We start from the raw sequence: 22,027 nt of genomic DNA on the forward strand, positions 1-22,027 counted from the left end.
CACAGACTTTCCACACACCCCTATTTTGTGGGAAAAAAGTGTGTCTTATGGTGCGAAAAATACGGTAATTTTTTTATCAAAATAGGTTGGTTTATACATATTTTCTCTATGTTTTAATAAAGTTTTAGCAGACAGCTGCAGTGGAACACCTGGGAAATGTGTAAGCTGGTAGATGATGACAAAGTTCCACTCTGCACATCATACTAGGAGCTGGGAATCCATTCTGATTCCTTCTTTATAAAGTGCAAAAAACCAGCAAGCAGCTCTGCAACCTCCTTCTCCAATTTCATTTCCTTCCATCTCCAGCAGGGGCTGCTATTGCACACGCTTGAAGAAGAGCAACACACAAAACAAAGAGCAGCAAGGGAAACCTGGCTTGCAACTTAAAGCTTGACCACTAGAGTCTCCTGAATCAAACAGAACCCTTCTAACAAAAGGTGCAGAATCTTTACCTTATTGGCTACAGTATATTGGTATGAGTACCGTTGTTTGCCACTCATATCTTCGTACACAGTGGGAACAATCTTCAGTATATAATCATGAGATGCAAGGGCTGTAAAAACAGAAGAGAAAGCAGAATGTGACCATATTTTGGGGGGGGGGGGATCACAGCACAGAATCATGCTTGGAAATACTGTTCTGAAACAGAAAAATGTAAAAGCACATATCTTTATTCTAAATTGGTTTATTCCACTATGTAGTACCCTCATCCTTGGCATGGAACAATTCACTTTTGGTTATCTGCATCTTCCTCAGTACCTAAGCATGTATCCTGTTACTAGTAAGGAGAAAAAAGCTTCAGAGCCTCCAGAACTTTGGGTAGGTGCTACAAAAGTAGAAGTGGAAACAAGCAATAAAAAAAGGAAAGGAATAAAAGGAAGAAAGATGAAAAGGGAAATGAATGCCAGTGAGATATAGAGAACTACACAATAGCCTTCAAAACAAAATTAGGAAAGGCAAAGAAAAATGGCAGATCAAATAATGCACAGATGTTGAAACCCTAGTGAAGACCACAACTGTTCTGATGTATAAAAACTAAAAGGTAGTAATAAATTATCAGGAAGGAAACAGACATATTCCTAAAAACAGCACTGCTCAAATGCAGAAATCTGAAAAGTAGTACAACTAGCAAAAAAGAGGGAAACTCCTGGATATGACAATGTTTTTGTGGAAGTATTCAAACTGATCAGAGATGATGACTTAGATATTTTAATGAATCTTTTCAACTGAATCTACAGAACAAGAATCAGTCCTAAAATCTGGCTGAAATCAACCTATGTTGCTATGCACCATCAAGTCATGTCTAATGTACGGTGAACCTATGAATTAATGATTTCAAAAAGTTCCTGTCATTAAAACTCTGCTCACGTCCTGCAAACTGAAGGCCGTGACTTCTTTTATTCAGTCAATCCATTTCATGTTAGGTCTTCTTTTCCTACTGCTTTCCAATCTTCTTAGCATTATTGCCATTTCCTGAGAATACTGTTTTCTCATGATATGACCAAAGTATAAGAGCTCCAATTTAGTCCTTTTAGTTTCTAGTGAAACAGCTTTTAGTACATTCCCCCCCCCCGCCAAAGAAAATTCGAAAGCTTGTAGTGACTACCAACAGTAAGTGTAATGCCTTGTTTCCTTAATTTAAGAACATGGAAGAATGCATGGAAAATGTATAAGAACTACAAAGAAACTACACACACAAATTGGCTTCAGAAGAAGATGTAGAACCAAGGAAGCACTATTTTGCGTACATCCTCTTGGGGAGATGTAGACTGTTAGCTGGCCTTGTCTGTGATGTAGCCATCAGGAGTTAAACACCAGCTTCATTCAGATTGCCCAGCAATCTGAATTGCTGGGCAATCTGTTTTCTTCTTCCAGTGACAGGCTAACTACAGCATTTGACTTGTTGTCAGAAGTCACAATCCTAGTTAAGGGTTCCAGAAACAATTCAAGACTCATTTAAGAAGGCGAAAGTACAAAGTTAGCAACTGGCAGGGTACAACCATGTTCCATAACACTCAGTTTTCCCCATCGAGAATTCAAATGTTTAAGTATCATACTTATTTCAGGTGTGATTTATCACTGGTAATAGCCACGTTCACAGATGGATGATCAAGATCGCTATGCAAGAGGTAACATTCAGTAACAACAAGTTCTGATTGCAAATTGGGGTCCTAGAGTGTCCTGGATAAAGAATGTCCTTGGAAATAAAGTTTCTGCAGGGCAGAGAGAGGACCTTGGTTGAGAGAGGAAACACTCCCCATGAAGGAAAGGAAGAGGTAGCACAACAAGCACAGTACTCAAAGGTGCTACATCTCCAATTTACTCTAACACATAACAGCCAAGAAATAAATACAGAGGAAGGAAATACCAAGAATTAAGATGCTGGCTAGGATAATGCTCATTTCCTGGCCATGACACAGAACTCCTAAAACAGCATACAACTCAGCCTTTCATTGGCCTGGCTCCGTTCTGTGTTCACCCGATTGTTTGAAATATTTACAACCTGCTTCCCATTAAACCCCTAATTTTTCATCAAAGATCAAGCACTGCCAAACTCGCGATGCTAAGGAAGAGATAGTACAATTTTAAAATCAGTTAACACAAGTACAATAAGGCATCAGCAACAAACACAGTTGCCGTAGAGTAGGCAACAAAACCAGTAAAACAATGGGAGTGTAAATCAATGAATACCATAAAGGCCGTAGTCAAGAGGTTTATCTGTACTGTAAGTTTAATAGCATCAAGTGCTCACACACCTGAACAGGGACAGTATTCTGAATACAAGGTGCCACAACTGAAATGGTCCCCTTCCTAATTGTCTCCTGAGGTTCCACAAGGCCTCAGAAGACTGGGCACATGTGAGGAGGCAGCCCTTTAAGTCCCCAAGTTCTCAAGTTACATATTCTTGGCTAGGGAGCTCATCAACTGCCTGCTGTAGCTTTGAATACACACAAGCAACCTAAAGATCAACCTATGTATCATTATGTCTACCTCTCTCGTAGCCAGAGAAAGAGGACATCTAGTCCACATCCCCCAGGGACCATTGGTTATTAGCAAGGGGATGATTTCTTCAACATTCCTCATTTTCTCTGCAACCTACATTTGAACTCATAAGCAAATTCAAACATGTTTATGAGTAATCTGGCCTTTCTAACGAGATTACTCATAAATATGTTCAAACCTACCTATAAACTCAATCATAGGTTTGTAGGAAAAAAATGACATGTCACAGAAATCCTCCCCCTAGTTTATTAGTAATACTACCAGCTACTGCTAAATTATTGGCTTCTACCAGTGTTCCAAGGCAAGCATTCCTTACTACAGGATCCTGAAATCACAGAGGATACATACGGTTTGAGCTGAGCTTGTCTGCTCCCTCCAGGGCATTGAATGCTCCATGGATGTTCTGGACCTGGAAAAAGAAATAGCAGAGAACATAGTTTTGCACAAGATGTGTACTGTACTTTCATGCTTCAGAGTTAAACCAGCATAACCACTCCACTCCTCAACATTACCGATGGAGTCAAGGAAGCAGGAGAGGAATTAATTCCTTCTCTACTATGGTTTTGCAATTTAATTTTGGTATTATCAGCCATCCACATACGGGAACAGGTTTCCTTTTCCTGTATTTACCTGATCCTACTAATTAATTTCCTTAAGCTGCAGCCTTTCAGTACTAGTACTGCAAGAAACATATGATTCTATCATTTAATATTTTTATTTATTTCTTAGATTTTTATCCTGCCCATCTAGACCAAGGGTCTACTCTGGGCAGTTTACAAATTTAAAAACAGTATCATCCTCTTCCTAAGATTTACACTGGTCAATATAATTGAAAATCTGTATAAATAAAAAAAACCAATATGGTCAGCCCTCAGAATCAATTAAAGAATCTTACTACTGTAGACTGCAGTATGATTTAAAATAAACTAAAATCTAGGGAGTATTACTCTTACCCACAGGATTCATATAACCCATAATTTGACTTACTTGTGTCTCACGTGTGCAGTTACATCAAATGGACAAGTGACACAAGAGTAACAAATCTAAAAAAAATCAAAAAGCTAGGTTCTTCCATGCTGGCTTTCAAATTACTAGCAACTCAAAAGACTTCACCCTGTACTAAGTGCCACAGCATAAGAGGACTACGCAGAGCCCCGACTGCAGTTCTGTCCTTGGCACAACCTCATTCACACAGGTCATCTGAATAGGTTGCTAAGAAGCAGCGTTTTCAGACAGAGCTCAGCTCAGCTCTAGAGGTTAAGGTAGTCCATCGTTCACTAGGAGACTAGAATAAATCTCTGGTCGTCATTGTCGTATACCAGTCAGAGTGCACCAATGTTCCTTCAAGGCTGGGATTAGACAGGCCCCTATTCTCAAGCCTCAAGGATACAGTCAATAGAAACTAAAGAGGGCTCTTCAGGAGATACTTCTTCAACATCGATGCCTGTGAAGAATTCAGATTATTCGTTTACCTCACCTCAGGAAAAATGGTATCTCACCAACTTTCATCCAGAATCGATACTACACCATCTAAAACCTCCTGTACCAATGAAGTCATTAATGTTTATGAGTATAAATAGATCCAACCACACCACCTCCAAAATTAAAATGGTATGCAGACCACAACTCAGACTTCCATGCAGAAGGTTCTGGGTTCAGTCCCCAGCCTGGCCTCAGATGAAGCAGTGAATAACATGAAAGACTAGGAAACCCAGAAAACTGCTGGGAATCCAAACAGAGGACTGTTGGCAACTTGTACAAATAGTATGGATTGTCATAAATCAACTTCTTGCATTCACTAAAGAAAAGGTTCACCACTGCAACATGCTAGTGGTAGCAGCCTCTCGTTTCAATGCAATAATATCCCAAAATGTTGAAAAAAACAAACCAAGGCAGCTGCAACTAAGATGAGCAGGCATGGGAGGGTGGATATGTACATGAAATTCCAGTTTCATTCACAGTCAGAATGTGTACAAGCAGCAGGTATTGTTTGAAACCAATTTGGAAGGGATGAATTCAGGTCAATATCTGTTTCATGGGTGTGTATAAACATTACATAATGGCATAATGGCTAGGAAGCATATGCTTCTTAAGCATGAAAGAAGACTGAGGTGAGACTTTTTCAGATCTTTAAAATGTTTGGATAATTTTGCTGGTTCTCCAATAATGTTTGGCTATTTTAGTGTTTTAAGTCCACTGAATTTTTAATGGTCATAGTATACTGGTGTTATTATGCAACCTGTCTTAGAGATTAGCATGAAAGATGCAAATAAATGAAATGATATTACTTTACATTTGAATTTCACTGGGACGCAATGACAGCTTCTTAGTTTTAAGATATCTAATTTTATGGAAATATTTCTGCTATGTCCTTGGCCAGGTTTTTAGTGAGCAGTTAACATGATTTATCAATTCTCAACTTGTGGAAGATGAAATAACACGGTTTATCTTGCTCCAACATCTGTATCCTGAGACATTCAGTGGATTTTTTTTTTTTTTGCTAAGTGTCAATAATTATGAGACTTGCCTCACAAATAAGTCTCCACACCAGCCCCAATGCTATCTGTTGCAGAGGCTTTCAGATCAAAGCCAGGATGCACATTGAGAAAGGGGCTGGAGGTCCACAGTAGTAATGTGGATATAAAAAGCCCCAGCTACTCCAGTTAGAATGATTTTAAGTGTCAGTGGTGGCAAGATCTCTCTGCCTGAGGAGTTGCTGCCAATAGGGGTCAGCAGCACTGGGATCACTGGCTAGAGGTTTTCTTGAGCCAGCCTCTTATATCCTTATTATATCAGAATTCCTTCAAGAGCCTTCCCCTCCTTTTTTCTATAATTTAGAGTCAAAGGCAGAAAAATCCAAGGACTGAGCTACAGGCATTAAAAAGATTTCTGAAAGTATGTATATACGGAAGAAGGAGCAAATACTGTATAATGATATACCTATGTTGAGATTATGAGATTATGGTTTAAGAGTCATGGCTAGCATGTCTGGTGAGAAGGGAGGGAGGGAAAAAGCATTTGCCACTCTATTATAGAGTCTCTGAAAGTAGGTTAAAAGAGGTGGAGTGCAGTGAGCCACATCCCTAGGGAGAAACTGGGAGCTATTATATAACATCATAGAACATGATTTGAAAGGCCATGAGCTACAGGACAAGCACATAACATTCCACAGACCACACTGATTCGAGTGAGGAGATGCTGAACGAAGTTACCTTTCCAGTCTTTGTTTGCCCGAAGAGCAAGGACAGAAAAGGACAACAACTTTTTTCTTCAGTCTGGTGCTTGCCACACGTTTGACAACAAATCGCCACCCCCCCCAGCTAGTGCAAGTAAGGAAGGCTGGACTAGAATGTGACAGAATAAAACATGTTGTTTTGATGTGCCCTCAAGTTACCGTCAACTGATACTGTGCCACTTGATACAGGGTAAAGTCAACCTATGTGAGCCTATGAATGAGTGGCCTCCAAAAAGTCTCATTATTAACAGCCCTGCTCCGGTATTCCAAATTCCCAAACTCAAGGCTGTGGTTCCCTTCCTCTTTTCCTGCTGCCTTTCATTTTCCCCAGGACTACTGTCTTTTTCCTTGAGTCCTGTCTTCTCATGATGTGCCCAAACTTCAATGGCGTTTATTCAGCCATTCTTGTTTCTAGGGAGAATTCAGGTTTGATTTACTCTAGTACCCACTCATGGTCTTACAGCCCAAGATATCCACAAAACTTACAAGAACTGAACCCTTTGGCATCCATATATTCATTATTGAAAACATCTAGGCTTTGAAGGAGTAGGTGCAACGGCAATGACTTTAGACTATGCTGCTCCTCCAGCTTTTGACTGAAATATAGCTCTTCTACATACTCTGGGGAGTCATCTTCTCTGCCAGCCCACATGTCCAATCGATACTAATCTCTCTGGTGGCACAAAGATACAAATACTGCCTAACAGGTGCAATCAGTATCTTCTGCCCTGCACGTTCAGGTGTGCTCAGACAGGAACACTTTGGAGCTGCCAAAATTGGGATAGGAGGGCAATAGTCTTGAGAAAAATATTTGACATTGTGCCAGTTTACAGAGTAGTATATATTTCTCCGCCCCTTCCTCCCACTGAGCCTTCTCCATGTCAAAAGAGTGCAAGAAATTACCCAAGCCTGCAAAGAAGTTGAAAGATAAGGTTGGCCGCATATACAGTATATCACAGAAGTGAGTACACCCCATCACATTTCATAAATATTTTAGTATATCTTTTCATGTGACAACACTGAAGAAATGACACTTTGCTGCAATGTAAAGTAGTAAGTATACAACTTGTATAACAGTGTAAATATGCTGTCCCCTCAAAATAACGTAACACACAGCCATTAATGTCTAAATTGCTGGCAACAAAAGTGAGTACACCCCTGACAATGTCCAAATTGGGCCCAAGTAGCCGTTTTCCCTCTCAGGTGCGAAGGGGGAGCAGGTGTTATCACTCTCACTCTCTCAGACGGGTCACTGGAAGTTCCACATGGCACCTCATGGTCATGAACTATCTGAGGATCTGAAAACACAAATTGTTGCTGTACATAAAGATGGCCTAGGCTATAAGATTGCCAAAACTCTGACACTGAGCTGCAGCATGATGGCCATACAGCAGTTTAACAGGAGAGGTTCCACTCAGAACAGGCCTCACCATGGCCGAACAAAGAAGTTGAGTGCCCGTGCTCAGCATCATATCCAGAGGCTGACTTTGGGAAATAGACATATGAGTGCTCCCAGCACTGCTGCAAAGGTTGTAGGGGTGGGGGGTCAGCTTGTCAGTGCTCAGATAATACACCGCACACTGCATCAAATTGGTCTCCAGGGCTGTTGTCCCAGAAGGAAGCCTCTTCTAAAGAAAGCCCACACAAGAAAGCTCACATATAATTTGCTGCAGACAAACAGACTAAAGATATGGATTTTTGGAACCATGTCCTGTGGTCCGGTGAGACTAAGATAAACTTATTTGGTTCAGATGGTGTCAAGTAACCAGGTGAGGAAGTACAAAGACAAGTGTGTCGTGCCTACAGTCAAGCATGGTGGTGGGAATGTCATGGTCTGGGGCTGCATGAGTGCTGCCGGCACTGGGGAGCTACAGTTCATTGAGGGAACCAGGATTGCCAACATGTACTGTAACATACTGAAGCAGAGCATGAACCCCTCCCTTCGGAGACTGGGCCGCAGGGCAGTATTGCAACATGATCACGACCCCAAACACACCTCCAAAATGGCCACTGCCTTGCTAAAGAAGCTGAGGGTAAAGGGGATGGACTGGCCAAGTGTGCCTCCAGACTTAAACCCTATTGACCATCTGTGGGGCAACCTGAAATGGAAGGTGGAGGTGCTCAAGGCCTCTAACATCCACCAACTCTGTGATGTCATAATGGAGGAGTGGAAGAGGACTCCAGTGGCAACCTGTGAAGCTCTGGTGAACTCTGTGCCCAAGAGGGTTAAGGCAGTGCCAGAAAATAATGGTGGCCACACAAAATATTGACCCTTTGTGCCCACTTTGGACATTGACACTTAGGGGTGTACTTAGGACAACACATTTACACTCTTATACAAGCTGTATACTCACAGCTTTACATTGTGGAGAAATGTCATTTCTTAAGTGTTGTCACATGGAAAGATATACTAAAATATTTATGAAATGTAAGGGGGTGTACTCACTTCTCTGATATACTGTATTTCCAATGCATCTCTGTCTACTACCTACAGCATGTAGGTATATCTGCCCCTCCAAACCTTTTGGAACACAACTTCTACAATTCCTTACCACTGGCCATGCCAATATGAACTCTAGGCCAGAACACCTGCAGTACTAAAGGTTACCCATCCCTGATCAGCCAGCTTGCATGTTGCAGCTTGCTGAAAGCACCAAATTATGTTATAGCCAGCCACCTACAGAGCACAAAGAACTCGACTGAGTTTCCATTGGCAAATTTCAATGAATGAAGGGTCTTCTTCATTAGTTGAATGCAAGTCCTTTCAACTATTTGATGAATAATAAAGCTATGCTCTGAGCCCTTTACAGTAGCACATTTTATTTTAATATGTTTGAGAACATTTTTCAGAACACAAAATGTCCTGATAAAATGATTTGTGTCTGGATGAGACAGCTTGTTTAGTTTTTGTCTAGAGCCACACCTATTTCTTTTCCATTATAAGCCAGCACTCCAAATCACACTTAATTGCATATTAAGGTCCTACAAGCAACTACATGAGAGACACAACAAGAGAGACACACACAAATGTGTTCAGTCTAAACTAGTTGTGCTGCCCAAGCTCACAGGCCTATGGAAATCAATGTAAGCAGATTCCCATTTTGCAATATGCATAAGTTATAAGCACCAATCCTATGTACAGTATGAAATATGCAAAAGGCTGTACACATCAAGGCAAAAAGTTGTACACATCAATGCAAAAAGTTGTGTTTTCCAAACTACTTTAATCTCACACACTAGATAATAAAATAATGTGTCAGTCCAAAAATGTCACCCTGTACAATATTTCTTGACACACAGAAGATGTCTTGACGAGTAATATCAGCAAGCATGGATTTTATTCCATCATCTTGGGTTGTATGTCCTTAGACTCACCTGTAACTTGTCACCAAAGGAGAGTTTGTGGATGATGTGAGTCATGTCTGGATTCTGTGGTTGTGCTGTGGCACTGTGTGTTGAAACATGAAAATTACCTGGAACCTAAAAGCAGGCAAGAGTTCAACACTCATTAGACTTAAAGCCATCCACGCTGACTGAGCTGTACAACAGGAAAGGCAAGAGTAAGATTAATGACTGTCATCATTTGATGTTCTACCTCTCGCAGCAACCAATATCTCAAGTTAAAGGTTTTAAAAATTATGATGCCTTGAGGAAGAGAGGGCAGCAGGGCCAGAGTGAGGTCCTCCAAATGTTGTCAGACTGGAACCCCCAGTATCCCTCACCCTTATCTAAACACCACACATTTTTATCCTTGATGTGTACATTTAAATTACACATTTTAAAAGACTCCTAGAGCACTCAGAGTTTAAACCTCTTCCTTTCTCACCCAAGGATATCCTGCTGACAGTGACACACATTTTTTTCAAGCATGAGTCTACATTAACTCGTCAGGGCCTCTCCTTCTACCCCACCATTTATTTGTATCACTCGATGGTTGCACACACTCACATTATCCTATTTATGGGTCCATAGTCCAGACTTACATTGTGAGATCTGGGGAGGTTTCCTTTGAAGTTGGACTGAGCCATGCGAGGCCCTCTAGAAATTGTTGGACTGTGACTTCCATAATTCATCCTCCTTAGCTAGGCTGACTAGGCCTTATGGGGGTTGCACGACGACATCCGAAGGGCCACAAGTTGCCCACCTCTGCTTCATCAATGTTGAATTCCCGAAATAAAACCCTATTTAGCACACTATTTAACAACTGGCCTTCCCTAAGGCATTATCTATGTTGTTCGTAACACTCCACATTTCAAGAGGTCTTATTCTTCTTGACGTTCATGCAGTTTAATATCACCACCTCAATCTGTGAAAGTTGCAAGAAAACACTTTTGGCCTGCTACTTCAAACCTACAGCTTACATTTTAGAACTCTTAAGTCCCATCATACTCCATTGAAGACAACCACTGGCCATACCAGTTAGGATTGTGGGAGTCAAAAACAACAATTTGTCTAAGCTCTGGCCAACACAGTGTACACACAGCCATGGCCTTGAATCCCACTAACCCACGTGGTACACACACAGAAGTCGCTGGAACTCTTTTCACTGCAGCAGCAGCTGCTACCCAATGCTGGGCACAAAGGCCAAATCACAAGGTTGAGGACGGAGAGGATGGTAAGAGCCTGCTGTACAGCTGGGTGACCTGGCAAGTGGCCAAGAGTCGAAGCCAATTTCAATTTTTTGTTCTTTTTACTATAACAACCAGGCTCCAACATTTGCAGCAGCTTCCCAAGAATATTAATAAATTGTGGGTAAGAAAACAGAGATTTCATCTAAAGGCTTCTGTCACCATGACAGTGTTGAGCAGTTAAGTTCTGATGCTATTTGTGACTAAATTACTCTGCAGTCAAAAGTATTCCGAGCCTCTGTTACAATTGGAACTTTATTACAAAGTGTTTTAATGAAATCAGTTCTACCACTATTATATGAAGCAGGCACGGCAAAGGAGGCAGTTTCCTAGTGTTTGGCTTTTCACATACCATGGAACTGTAGTATTGTATAAAAGATGGAGCAGAAACTACACTGTAGGTGATGGTCATAGTGAGAACCCATCAGTTTTCCTATGCAATACACATCTTATTTTATATATCTCGTTGCCTCCAGTTTGTTAGTTGTGAGAATGTGTTGATGAAACTGCTCATTATGATGTTGTGTATTGCTCTGTATTTTAAAAAGTGGAATAAAAACAATACATTATTAACAACAACGAAAACTATAACTAATTCTCTGGATGGTAAGATCAAGAAATTCTGCAGTCTTCCTCCTTAACCATATTAGATTAAGTCCAGAACATTAGACTCCATATGTTTAAGCATGCCTCATGTCCAGCCAGCCCCAGCCTTTCCTTCTCCAGATTTTGGTCAATCCAAGAGCTATTCTTTGTGTGCCTAAAGTTCACAAAGCAAAAAGTGGATCAAAGGGCAGAGATTACTTGTGGCAATGGGCCGCATCCATCAGAAGGCTAGAGCCCTTTTACTCACTAGCTGACCTGCCAGCAGGGAAGGCCCGAGCCTGACTCTTGGCACAACCCTCTTTCTCAAGGAAATCCTTGCGACCCTTAAGATTTGAATCTGGTCACTTTCATTCCCAAAGGTTGAAGTGGCCTTTTCCCTTTTTTACTAATATTCCCAGAATCCACCGGCTGGGAATTGTGGTCCTAAGAAGCATATTTTCCAAGCTCTCCTATGAATTAATCTACTCACAAGGACCCGACTAGGCTGCTGTTTTAAGCAAATGGTTCCTTGAGGCCTATGTTCTTCCCAAGGTCTTTCCACTTCCCCCTTGAAAGCCCAGGAAACTGGAAAAGTTCTTCTTTGACACAAAATAGCAACTCGCGAATAGCAAGCCTATTTGAGGGAAATAACATGTCTAATTGTGTGGCAATTATTGACTCCACCTGTCATCCTCAATGGTTTTCAGGGATGTCCTCAGAAACAGCAGAAGCTTCTGTTACAGCATCATGATAAGAAACCAGACGGCAGGTTTCTGTATAATCATTGGCAACTGGACAGTCCAACGCAGCAGCTTTGAAGGATTGTGTCTCTGATGGAGACTACAATTAAATCAGAATGAATCCACAACATTGGTAGGGTGAAAAGTTCAAGAACCTTTTCAGACACAGGGGAATTAGAATAGTGGCCCCTATTGACTGTGGTCATAAGAGTACTAATGTATTTTGTTGCCAGGAAAGCATTCATTATACTTCTGCATATCAAACTAAAGGTAACACAAGTCCACAATTTACATAAATGAATTGTTCTTGGCAGATAGGAGATCCCTGAAACCTGACAAACACTAGTCTCATGTTCAAAATGGAGGTAAAAAGCACATGGCAACTGCCAACCAGTAAGATAACAGGAAAGGTATCAGAATAGATCACTCTTTTCTATTTCTATTATAATTCAGCTACGCATTCTCTATAAAGAGAACACTGCCCTTTAATAGCACGAACCAAAGAAAGTGACAATTCCCTGAGGAGCCAGGAGTCCTACTATGCCTTGTGGAAGAGTTAGGCTGCTTAGCCTTAGGCAAGCTACTGTCTCATGATGCTTTACAGGTTCAGATGGAGCTTAAAAAGTTCCAATCGTGGGGGTTACCTAGCTATTAATGTCTATTGCTGCAGACCTTGTCAGCTTATTGAGGAGCAGATGTACTAAAATCTGTTTAGATTTTTTGACTAAAGCTTCCAGAATTCCAGCTGGCCTAGTTCCCAACATAGTGCTCTACAGAGGTTTCCATTAAGACTTTCATAGTTCCCCCAAACTGCCTCAGGCCTGTTCTTACTGTAGCCTCAAACATGAAAGAGACATCAGGCTTCTTATCTGTGCCATACAGCCTTTTATGCAGTATTACCAGCGCTAGGCAACATATGGAAGATCAGATGCCCAGTTACGCCAATGGGTCCCTTGAAAAGGTTTGTTCCCCAGTTTTTCATTAAAGCTGCAGCCCTATTGCCTCCCATGAACAGGACTGATGTTTGCACAGGTACTCTACAACACCTATGTGGCTTAGCAACCCTGGGAATGACACCCCACACCGGGTAACAATACCTTGACCACACTTTGTGATGTCACTTTTTGTCAACTTGATAAAGTCTCCAGCAGAGACTTTAGGTAGAGTCATCATGTCCTCAACAGAGGAAAGCAGCTTGGCAACAACAACTGAAAACCAAAAAGTGGAAAAGACAGAAGACCTTTCCTCCAACAAAACAACTGGGGTGAGGAAGTCAAATCTATTTCACTGGACTGAGCAGGATACTTCCAACATAGAGGTGATTGAGGAAAGTTTTCTTCCAGGTACTCCTTTTTAAAATCTGCTTGTAGGTTTCCTGAAACATCCTATTGGGCATCCTAAAATATACCTTTGTTTTTAGGATCCTAAAGGGCTGCTTTAACAGTCTGATTTCATTGCAGAAGTGCCAAAAACTTCTGCAATGAAGTGGTAACTTCTGAAAACCAAAAAGTGCAAAAAGCAGAAGAGCTTTCCTCCAACAAAACATCAGGTGAAGTATTCTAATAGTTTGGGGACTGAAATAGGCAGCGGGGAAGGATCACCAGTGACCACAAGTTACAACGACTCTGAAGAAGATATGAAATTGGAGGCATGACACCATCATCAGAAATGGAAGATGAAAGGCAGCTTTATTCAGCACTTTGTCAGCAGCTTGTGCTTAGGAAAGGAAAACTCTGACTACAAATCCTCACTGAGGCACCACCATCATCCTCCATGCCGTGAGGGAACAGGCCGGGTAAGTGGGACTCGTTCAGCCCTGGAAGGCAGTCCATCTAGGAGAAGGAAAACTCTGACTTCAAACTCCCACTGAGGCGCCGCCATCAGCCTCCATGCCATGAGGGAGCAGGCCAGGTAGGTGGGACTCATTAGCCTGGGAAGGCAGCCTATCTAGGAGAAGGAAAACTCTGACTTCAAACCTCCACTGCCTTGTGGCTATATCCACCGATGGAAAAGGCTTCAGGAGTTAACCTTGAGGCAAAATCTGGAGCTGGAGTCCTGGAGGCAGTTCATGTCATTCTGTCAACTCCTGCGATGTCACTGAAACCAGTTGTACTGGCTCTTGCCTTTCCATTGGACTATTTCAGTGACGTAGAGAGGGGGGATTTGTTGGTTGGGTAACAGCCTATCCTCCATATTATTTTGCCCAGGCTTCGTGCCCTGGAGAGGACACTCCAGCTTTGCGTACAGCGTCAAAACACTAGACGCTGTTCCAAGTCCTGCATACAGGGCACATTACCACAGTCTCTTGAGACTAAAGGATGCCTGTGAGGGGTTAAATTGCTTTCTTACCAGGAGTTTAAAGTAAACCCTAAGCTTTAAGAGTAATGTGACTTCTACCTTCTTCTCCAGCCAACCCTTGCTTTGCCATTAGTCACCAGCTACGCAACCTAATACAAAAAGCAGCCACGGTGGTGGCAGAAATCACACTCTGTGTGGAGCAGCTCAGTAAGACATCGACATATATTTTTAAATGTCATAACAAGTAAGGGTGGGTCTTGCATGTTATTTTTAGGAATGCTCTAGCATGAATTAGAAGGAAGAGGAAGCAGCATAATTTTGTAGCCTGTGGTGTAAAAATGAGGTGTGGATTCATTCCTTACTATGCCAGTGGCAAACAACGCATTCCCTCCCCCTCTCCCCCCACGCCCTGTGGAGTCAGAGGCTGCCTTACACACCCAGATTGCCCAATGCAAGACACACACCAGCTTCCACTGTGTGACCTCCCCCAGGCCTATGTTTTCACTGCTGTGGAGAGAAAAGCTTTAGCTATGACAGGACATGAGAAGTGAAGGCACTCCTCTTCGACACTGGGGCATTTCTCTCTGTCAGCCAGGCAGTCATGCACAGCTATGAAGCTCTCACCGAAGGCACATTTATGCAGAGCTGGGCTGTAGCCCTTTACGCTGCAGTGACTCATAAGCCAGAGGCAAAAGGCTTGAGGAGAGAAGAAAGGAACGCGCAGCCACGCTGGGCTCCTCAATAAGCCCCCCCCCCAATTTTTTTTAAAATGTTTTCAGATTCGCCCTTTACACACCCTCTTAGCATGTACAGCCTGAGGAAAAGAACGATATGTCAGTCCCAGCGCTACTTCCTCTTCCCATCACCATATTTACTCCTGAAAAGACCCACCTCTTTGCAACACTCTTTTCTAACAAAGTTTTCTAACATTTTAGGTTTGAATTGAAATGGTGAGACTGGTTGGTTTACAATGTGCCCCCCAGTCCATTAGTCAACAGGTATACAAACATTGTTTGAAATAGGTTAATTGTTTTATTATAGCTGTGTATTAAAATTGTGAATGGCAGATGGCATGGCAGGAGAAGCATTTCCCATTTTCATGCAGAAGAGACCATACCCCTACAGTAATGCTAAAATTGATTCTTAGGAGAGGACAAGAAAGAGGAGAGGAACAAAAGAAAAAAGAAAAAGAAGCAATAGCGCCAGCAGTAACTACAATTTCTTTCCTTCATGATAAGTGTTCTGTGTATGCAAACTCAAAGATTTAACTGACCATAATTATCTAGGTGACAGTGAAACTACTAACACAAGAGGTACATCCATTCTAAAAGAAATATTTTGTGGTGGTTGTTTGAACTACCATTTTTCCTCGAAAATAAGACAGGGTCTTATATTAATTTTTGCTCCAAAAACACATTAGGGTTTATTTTCAGGGGATTTTTTTTTCATGTACAACAATCTACATCTAGTCAAAAGAGAGGATGTAGTCTAGACATGGGGACACACATGAAAACGAATAGGTATCATCAGATACCTGTTGCTTCGTATTCATATCCAGAGACCCTGATGAATACAAAACAACAAATATACAGTAACCCTTTTATAGTTGTCCTTTTGACTATCCCTTTTTGGGCCGTTGACTGGCTGGGGGGGAGCAAGGCTGCATGTGGGGGGGGTAGAGGCACCCCTGCGCTCAGGCGATGGCCATGTCGCACTCAGGGGGCATGTCGTGCTCGTGGGGGTGTTACCCTCCATGCGAACATGACACGCCCACCGTGTGAGCATGGGGGGGTGGAGATCTGTATCCGCGGTCCAGTTCTGGCAAGCCCACGGACTGGCAACAGGCCATGGACTAGGGTTTGACGACCCCTGATCTAAATGATGACCTTATATGCCCACAGAACTAGGGGAAATGGCTCACCCACCCATGTACAGAGAAAGGTAATAGTGTGTACAGGACAAGAATGGGAAGAATTCAGGCTCACAGGATAAAAGAAGCCTGGTGCAAAGAAAAAATTACCCCTAGAATTAAATAACTCTGAGCCTAGGAATTCACTTTGAACAACAAAATGAATACTGCAATCTATCTGTACAAAATCCATTCCAATTTACTCTTGAACTTTTTAAAAAAAGTTCATCAGGATAACTGGGATGCAGAGGGGATTAATTTGGATAAACAAGAATCAGAAATCCTCTCTACTGCATATGAACCTTTTACCCCCTTCTAGTACAGAGTAATTTTCTTGTTATTTTAGCGTGCCCGCCCCTCCTTTCCAACCTGTGCTGCTCCTTGCTATGTTGGCAAAACATAGAAAGTCAGCACAAGAATAATAATGTTTACCACCCAGGAGGTGGCACCAGCCTGGTGCTTCAAGCCAGCAGAAGAGGGTTGACAGTATGGGCTCCAGTTTGTCATGTGAAGATAAGGGTGAAGCATTTCTTCCCAATTAGATTTATCTGCAGGCACATATTCTGAATCAGCAAGCGCCATTACCCCTAGAATTAAATAACTCTCAGCCTAGGAGTTCACTTTAAGCAACAAAATGTAAAATCTATTACCATGGCAATCCAGCATATTTCTGCATCATTGCATCTAACTGACAGTCCAACAAATATTCTGATTTCTCATTACAAACTCCAGGTGTATGGCCCTAATTGGAGGCATTCATATTGAGGAAGAAAAGCAAACTACTGTACATCAGTTGTTTCAGGAATACCCTGAGATGTAATCTGGGTGATCAAGAACTGACATAGGGATGATTTTAGACCAGACTGAGTAACTATTTTGGAGGGTCTGTCAGCCTATTATCAATACTCAAGACCACCCCCTAGCTTCAGCAGATCCTAAAATGTTAATTTAGATAATAACTCCTGATTTCCAAAATTGTGCCTCCAGAATTCTATTTTCAGTTTTGTTTGGTGGATTTGGAGGAAGGAGGCTTCCATACAGTTTCAGAGCAAATCTTTTATTCCTGGAGGCTTCTGGGAGCAGAAATAAACTTTTTTTCTCCAACACTCCCATTTTTCCCCCCAGTTTGGGAGGGGGCTGTGAGCTTTGGGAGCCACACTTTATCTACTCCCAAAGTAAGTGGACGTTCTATACCCTGAACACCAAATCTGCCTTCTCATTCTGAAACCAGATCCTCTCCTCCTCATTTTCTTCTGTTTTCTTCTTTCTGATAATTTATTCCCTCCCTCTCAAAGAGTAGTGTAAGAGCCAAAGGCTGAGCAGAGTCCTTATAGCATGGAGAGTTTAGAAAGGTTACTAAGGTTTCAATTATAGCTTTCAGAATCCCTGATTCAGCACCGCCACTGAACATTATGGCTGTAGGATTCTGGGAACTGTTGTTCAAACAAGTAAAACAAAACAAAACAGAAAAAACGCCAAGCTCAACAATAGTAAAAAAAAAAGGGGAGGAGATTACATCCAAAGCTCTAACACTGAACAGATGCTAAACAGTTTCTCATAAAAATATCACCATTCTGTATTTCCTCTGGAGGCAGATCATTACTCCAACTTGCCTTATTGATGCTGAAGTGGCCCTCAAACCTGCATCCATCTCCATTATTCAGAGGAATTTTCATCGAGTTGTCAATATGGCCAACTTCATGCCTTCCCATTTCATCTTGAATGTCTAGTCCAATCACTGCAAGTTTAGGGATCAGGAGAAATGGGAAAGAGAATGTGTGTTTAAAAAGTTATCTAAAAGAAGGAGGCAACATATAGAATTCCATCTCAAGTAAGATTTTGTAGATTGTTTTCCCCCTTAAGATAAACTATAATCTAAAAACAGCATGGGTGATACTTTTCTTATGTGTGTTATATGCTGTAAAGACAGAACCGACTTAGAACAACCCTAAAAGGGTTTTTGAAGAAAGATACTTAAGGAGTAGTTCTGCCAGTTCTACCCCACTTCCGAGTTTCCATGGCTGGGCAGGGAATTTAAATCCACGTCTTCTGAGTCCTGGTCCATCATTCTATCCACTACACCACACTGTGAAATCACAGTAACTTCATTAAACTACTAAAATTTCCTGCAGGACTCAAAAAGCTTGTCTGTTTATGAAAGGTTAGTGGTCTAATAAAGGTAGCGTCAACTTTTCTTTTCAGACTGTGTGCAAGGATTATACATCTTTTTTTTCTTTTTTAATAAAAAACCAAGTAATTGAATTTTGATGGCAGATAAGTAACTGGACATGGTTGCTCCCAACTTCACAGGGTTGCCATAAATCCAAAGTGACTTGACAGCACATAGCAAGAGCAGCAGCAACTGAATTAAAACAGGAGTTAGGCTAATCAGAAAGAATCATTTATTTGATTATTTACCTGCAAGTTTTTCTGAACTTTTAAAGTGGAATTAAGGTATGTTGACTTTTCTTTGTCTCCACTACGGAATGTAGAGAACTCATTCCAGAATGTGGGTAACAATTCTCATAGCAAAGGACAAAAGGAGTCTCTTCTAAGCTCCAAAGCTTGAAACTTACAGCACCTGACTAATGGTAGTCATTTTATTTGCACATTTTATATTTCCAGCATTTTCAGTTTTTTAAAAATCCTCAGATTGATTTAAACAATTGCTATCACTTTGAAAACTATTTAATCAATGAAGACATAAATTAACATCAACAGCAAAGAATAAAACAGCCAAAAACAGGTACCACAGCAGCAGCTTAAGAAGGACAGGCACTTATACAGTGGTGCCTCGCAAGACGAGCGCTCCGTTTTACGACGAAATCGCATAACAATGTTTCCTATGGGGGAATTTCGCTTTGCGATGATTGGTTCCCTGCTTCGGGAACTGATTCTCGCAAAACAACGATTTTCCTACAGCTGATCGGCGGTTTCAAAATGGCCACCCACTGTTTTCTGGGACGGATTCCTCGCTGCACGGGCAGCAAAAATGGCCGCACTATGGAGGATCTTTGCTGGATGGTGAGTTTCAAGCCCATAGGAACACATTAATCGGGTTTTAATGCGTTTCTATGGGCTTTCTAATTTCGCTTTACAATGTTTTCGTTCTACAGCGATTTTGCTGGAACGAATTAACATCGTAATGCGAGGCACCACTGTACTTTAAAAGGTCCTGTGAAAATAAAAAATACAATCAGAAACTGAGAAATTTGCTTACTGCTAGAGAGAGTACAGACCAGGTGAGACCCCCCCCCCACCTCCCACCCCGGAAGAAGACTGTTTCGCAAATGCTTTTCTTTTATTAGGGGCCACATCACTACAATGCCTAACATGCCACTGTTAAATAAATGTTTTGCAATAGCAGAAAGAGACCATTCATAATAGCAGCAAGAATGCACTCTAAACAGACATCTTCATTTTTCCTAGAAAAGAATGGACATTACTCATAGCAATCTGAATTTGAAACACTAACGTAGCAGTTACTCAACCACCATTGCCAAATCAGTCCCAAAAAGAAATACCTACATTCACAGTGCAGATTTGGCAAGCTGATGTTCAAATTGACTTCTATTTTGCCACCGCTGTCTTTGTCTGGATCGTCCACGTACAGCTCATTCACACTGCAGGGGGGAGGAAGAAATATGTCTTCACTTTGGTATGAAAAGCACCATTATTTGAGAGAGAGAGACACAGAGAGAGAGAAAGAGAGAGAGAAGTGGAACAAGGAAACTTCCAGAAAAAGATAAGAAAACTGGGAAACTTCCTACATTGTTGCTCACACAGGCTTCACAGGGCAGAAGAATGAAATAATTCTTCAGAAAAAGCTAATGAAGTCTTCTCTGCAAGAGACTCATAATACAGAAGTGTAGAGCTAATTGTGCTTTCAAATATTATCTTCATGTCATTAAAACTGAGAAGTGAACAAGCATGAAACAAGCACCAGAAACCACGATCATAGAAACATCCTACTAACTCTTGTAAAATTGGCTACTGTATAAATGAAACAATAAGTAAAATATATATCTTCAGAGTCTAAACTTAGAGCACACAGTAAATAGACATAAATTCAATTTTACGACTTTAGCATCAGATTAAACATTCAGACCGAATGAGGAGGTTGAAACGGCACTCTTTTCTTGGCTTGCTTTTTAAAATTACATTTAAAGTAGTGACTTCGTATGACTTTCATATAAATCTTGCAAAATGCCCACTGCACAACCTCATCAACACCACTTTTAGCATTATTTTTTGAGACTTCTTGTGGGTTTCCAGGCAGCCCATTTTACTGGTGGGATAGTTCATAGAGTTGGAGAACCTGGATGTGAAGCCAAAAGATGAGAGTTCAGTTCTCCACTGTGCGTTCCAAGCAAAGAGCCAGGCTGTGTGACCTCCGGCAAGCTGCATAGCTCCAGAGTGCACCTAGTATAAGGCAATGATAAACTACTTCTGAGAACTCTATACCTAGGAAAATCTATTAAAAATCATCAGAGGTCAGAACCAACAAGATAGCAAGCAATTCATTAATTTTACAGAAGGAAAAAAGGCAACCCTTTAAACCAGGAGTGGGCAATCTCCAGAGGTCCACAAACCTTGGAGGGCTCTACCTGCACCCATTCTCCTACACTATTTCTTCCTTTCTAAACAATTGAGTTTTTTAAAGTATCTAAAAAGCACAGAGAGCACAAGAGGACATCTTGAGCCCTGGTTTCTTTTCAAAACTTTTTTTTGGGGGGGAGCAGGGGGCTGGAGGCTGCATTTTGGCCCTTTATTGTGAGTGGAAAATGTACTCCCAAACATTTCCAAAGTAGCACTTGGCACATCTGAAAAGGAATGACAAAGGAGAGGATGATGCAGGATGATCTATCACCACGCCACATGATCTTAGAGAACAGAAACAACTACACTTCTTCCTTGAATTGCATGAGTTGGAAAATAAATAAATATTCTGATAAATAAATAAATAAATGAAGAAATATTCATTAAATAAATATTCAATAAATACTGTGCCTGGTCACCCAGAACCCTGTAAGTTAAACCCTAAAGGCAGCACCCAAACACAACATCTCTAATTCAGCCTCTAGATCAGAACACCATAACAACCTTTAAGGCTCATGACACACAGTACTGTATGGAAAGGATTATCTCTATGGAAGAGAACCCTGATAGAGAGAACTGTTCTCTCTCCCCCCCCCCTCTGTTTATGCTTTCTAGTTACATTTTGAGCAACATAAGAGTTATACATGGATTTTGAACAACACCGGGGAGTCCAGCACCCCTAACCGCAGCATTGTTGAAGGTAGAAGTGTACCGACAAACCACATTAACTTATGTGGCGAAGACAGTCATGTCCCACCTATTCATAACTTTGTAGCTTCACACTAGCTATATGAACAGGGCTAATGTGACTTCCCAATATTCCCAAAATTAAATGCTAAACCATGTACCACCTTGGCCAAGAAGTAGGGTTTTGGCATGTTGCAAGATATGCAGCTAACACGATGTTCAAATCTACTTTGAATATTTGTTGTTTTTATTTCAAAATACAAATTGCCTGGTTAATAATATAAATGGCAAGTTCATAAATACCTAGACCACACTAATAGATACATTAACTATATGTGTGTGT

General features: G+C 41.3%; 1 protein-coding gene across 1 annotated transcript in view; it reads right to left on the bottom strand.

The window, feature by feature from the left end:
- Positions 1–22,027, bottom strand: part of ERGIC1 (endoplasmic reticulum-golgi intermediate compartment 1) — a 111,125-nt gene that overhangs the window by 12,149 nt on the left and 76,949 nt on the right. Inside the window, exons 4-8 of the mRNA XM_020806859.3 lie at positions 19,927–20,021; positions 18,012–18,136; positions 9,614–9,718; positions 3,352–3,412; positions 453–553 (exon numbers count right to left, since the gene is read on the bottom strand). Of these exons, the coding sequence (XP_020662518.1) occupies positions 453–553; positions 3,352–3,412; positions 9,614–9,718; positions 18,012–18,136; positions 19,927–20,021 (487 nt within the window). The remainder of the gene's footprint in view (positions 1–452; positions 554–3,351; positions 3,413–9,613; positions 9,719–18,011; positions 18,137–19,926; positions 20,022–22,027) is intronic.

This window comes from Pogona vitticeps, chromosome 2, assembly GCF_051106095.1.
Source record: "Pogona vitticeps strain Pit_001003342236 chromosome 2, PviZW2.1, whole genome shotgun sequence".
Classification (NCBI taxonomy): domain Eukaryota; kingdom Metazoa; phylum Chordata; class Lepidosauria; order Squamata; family Agamidae; genus Pogona; species Pogona vitticeps.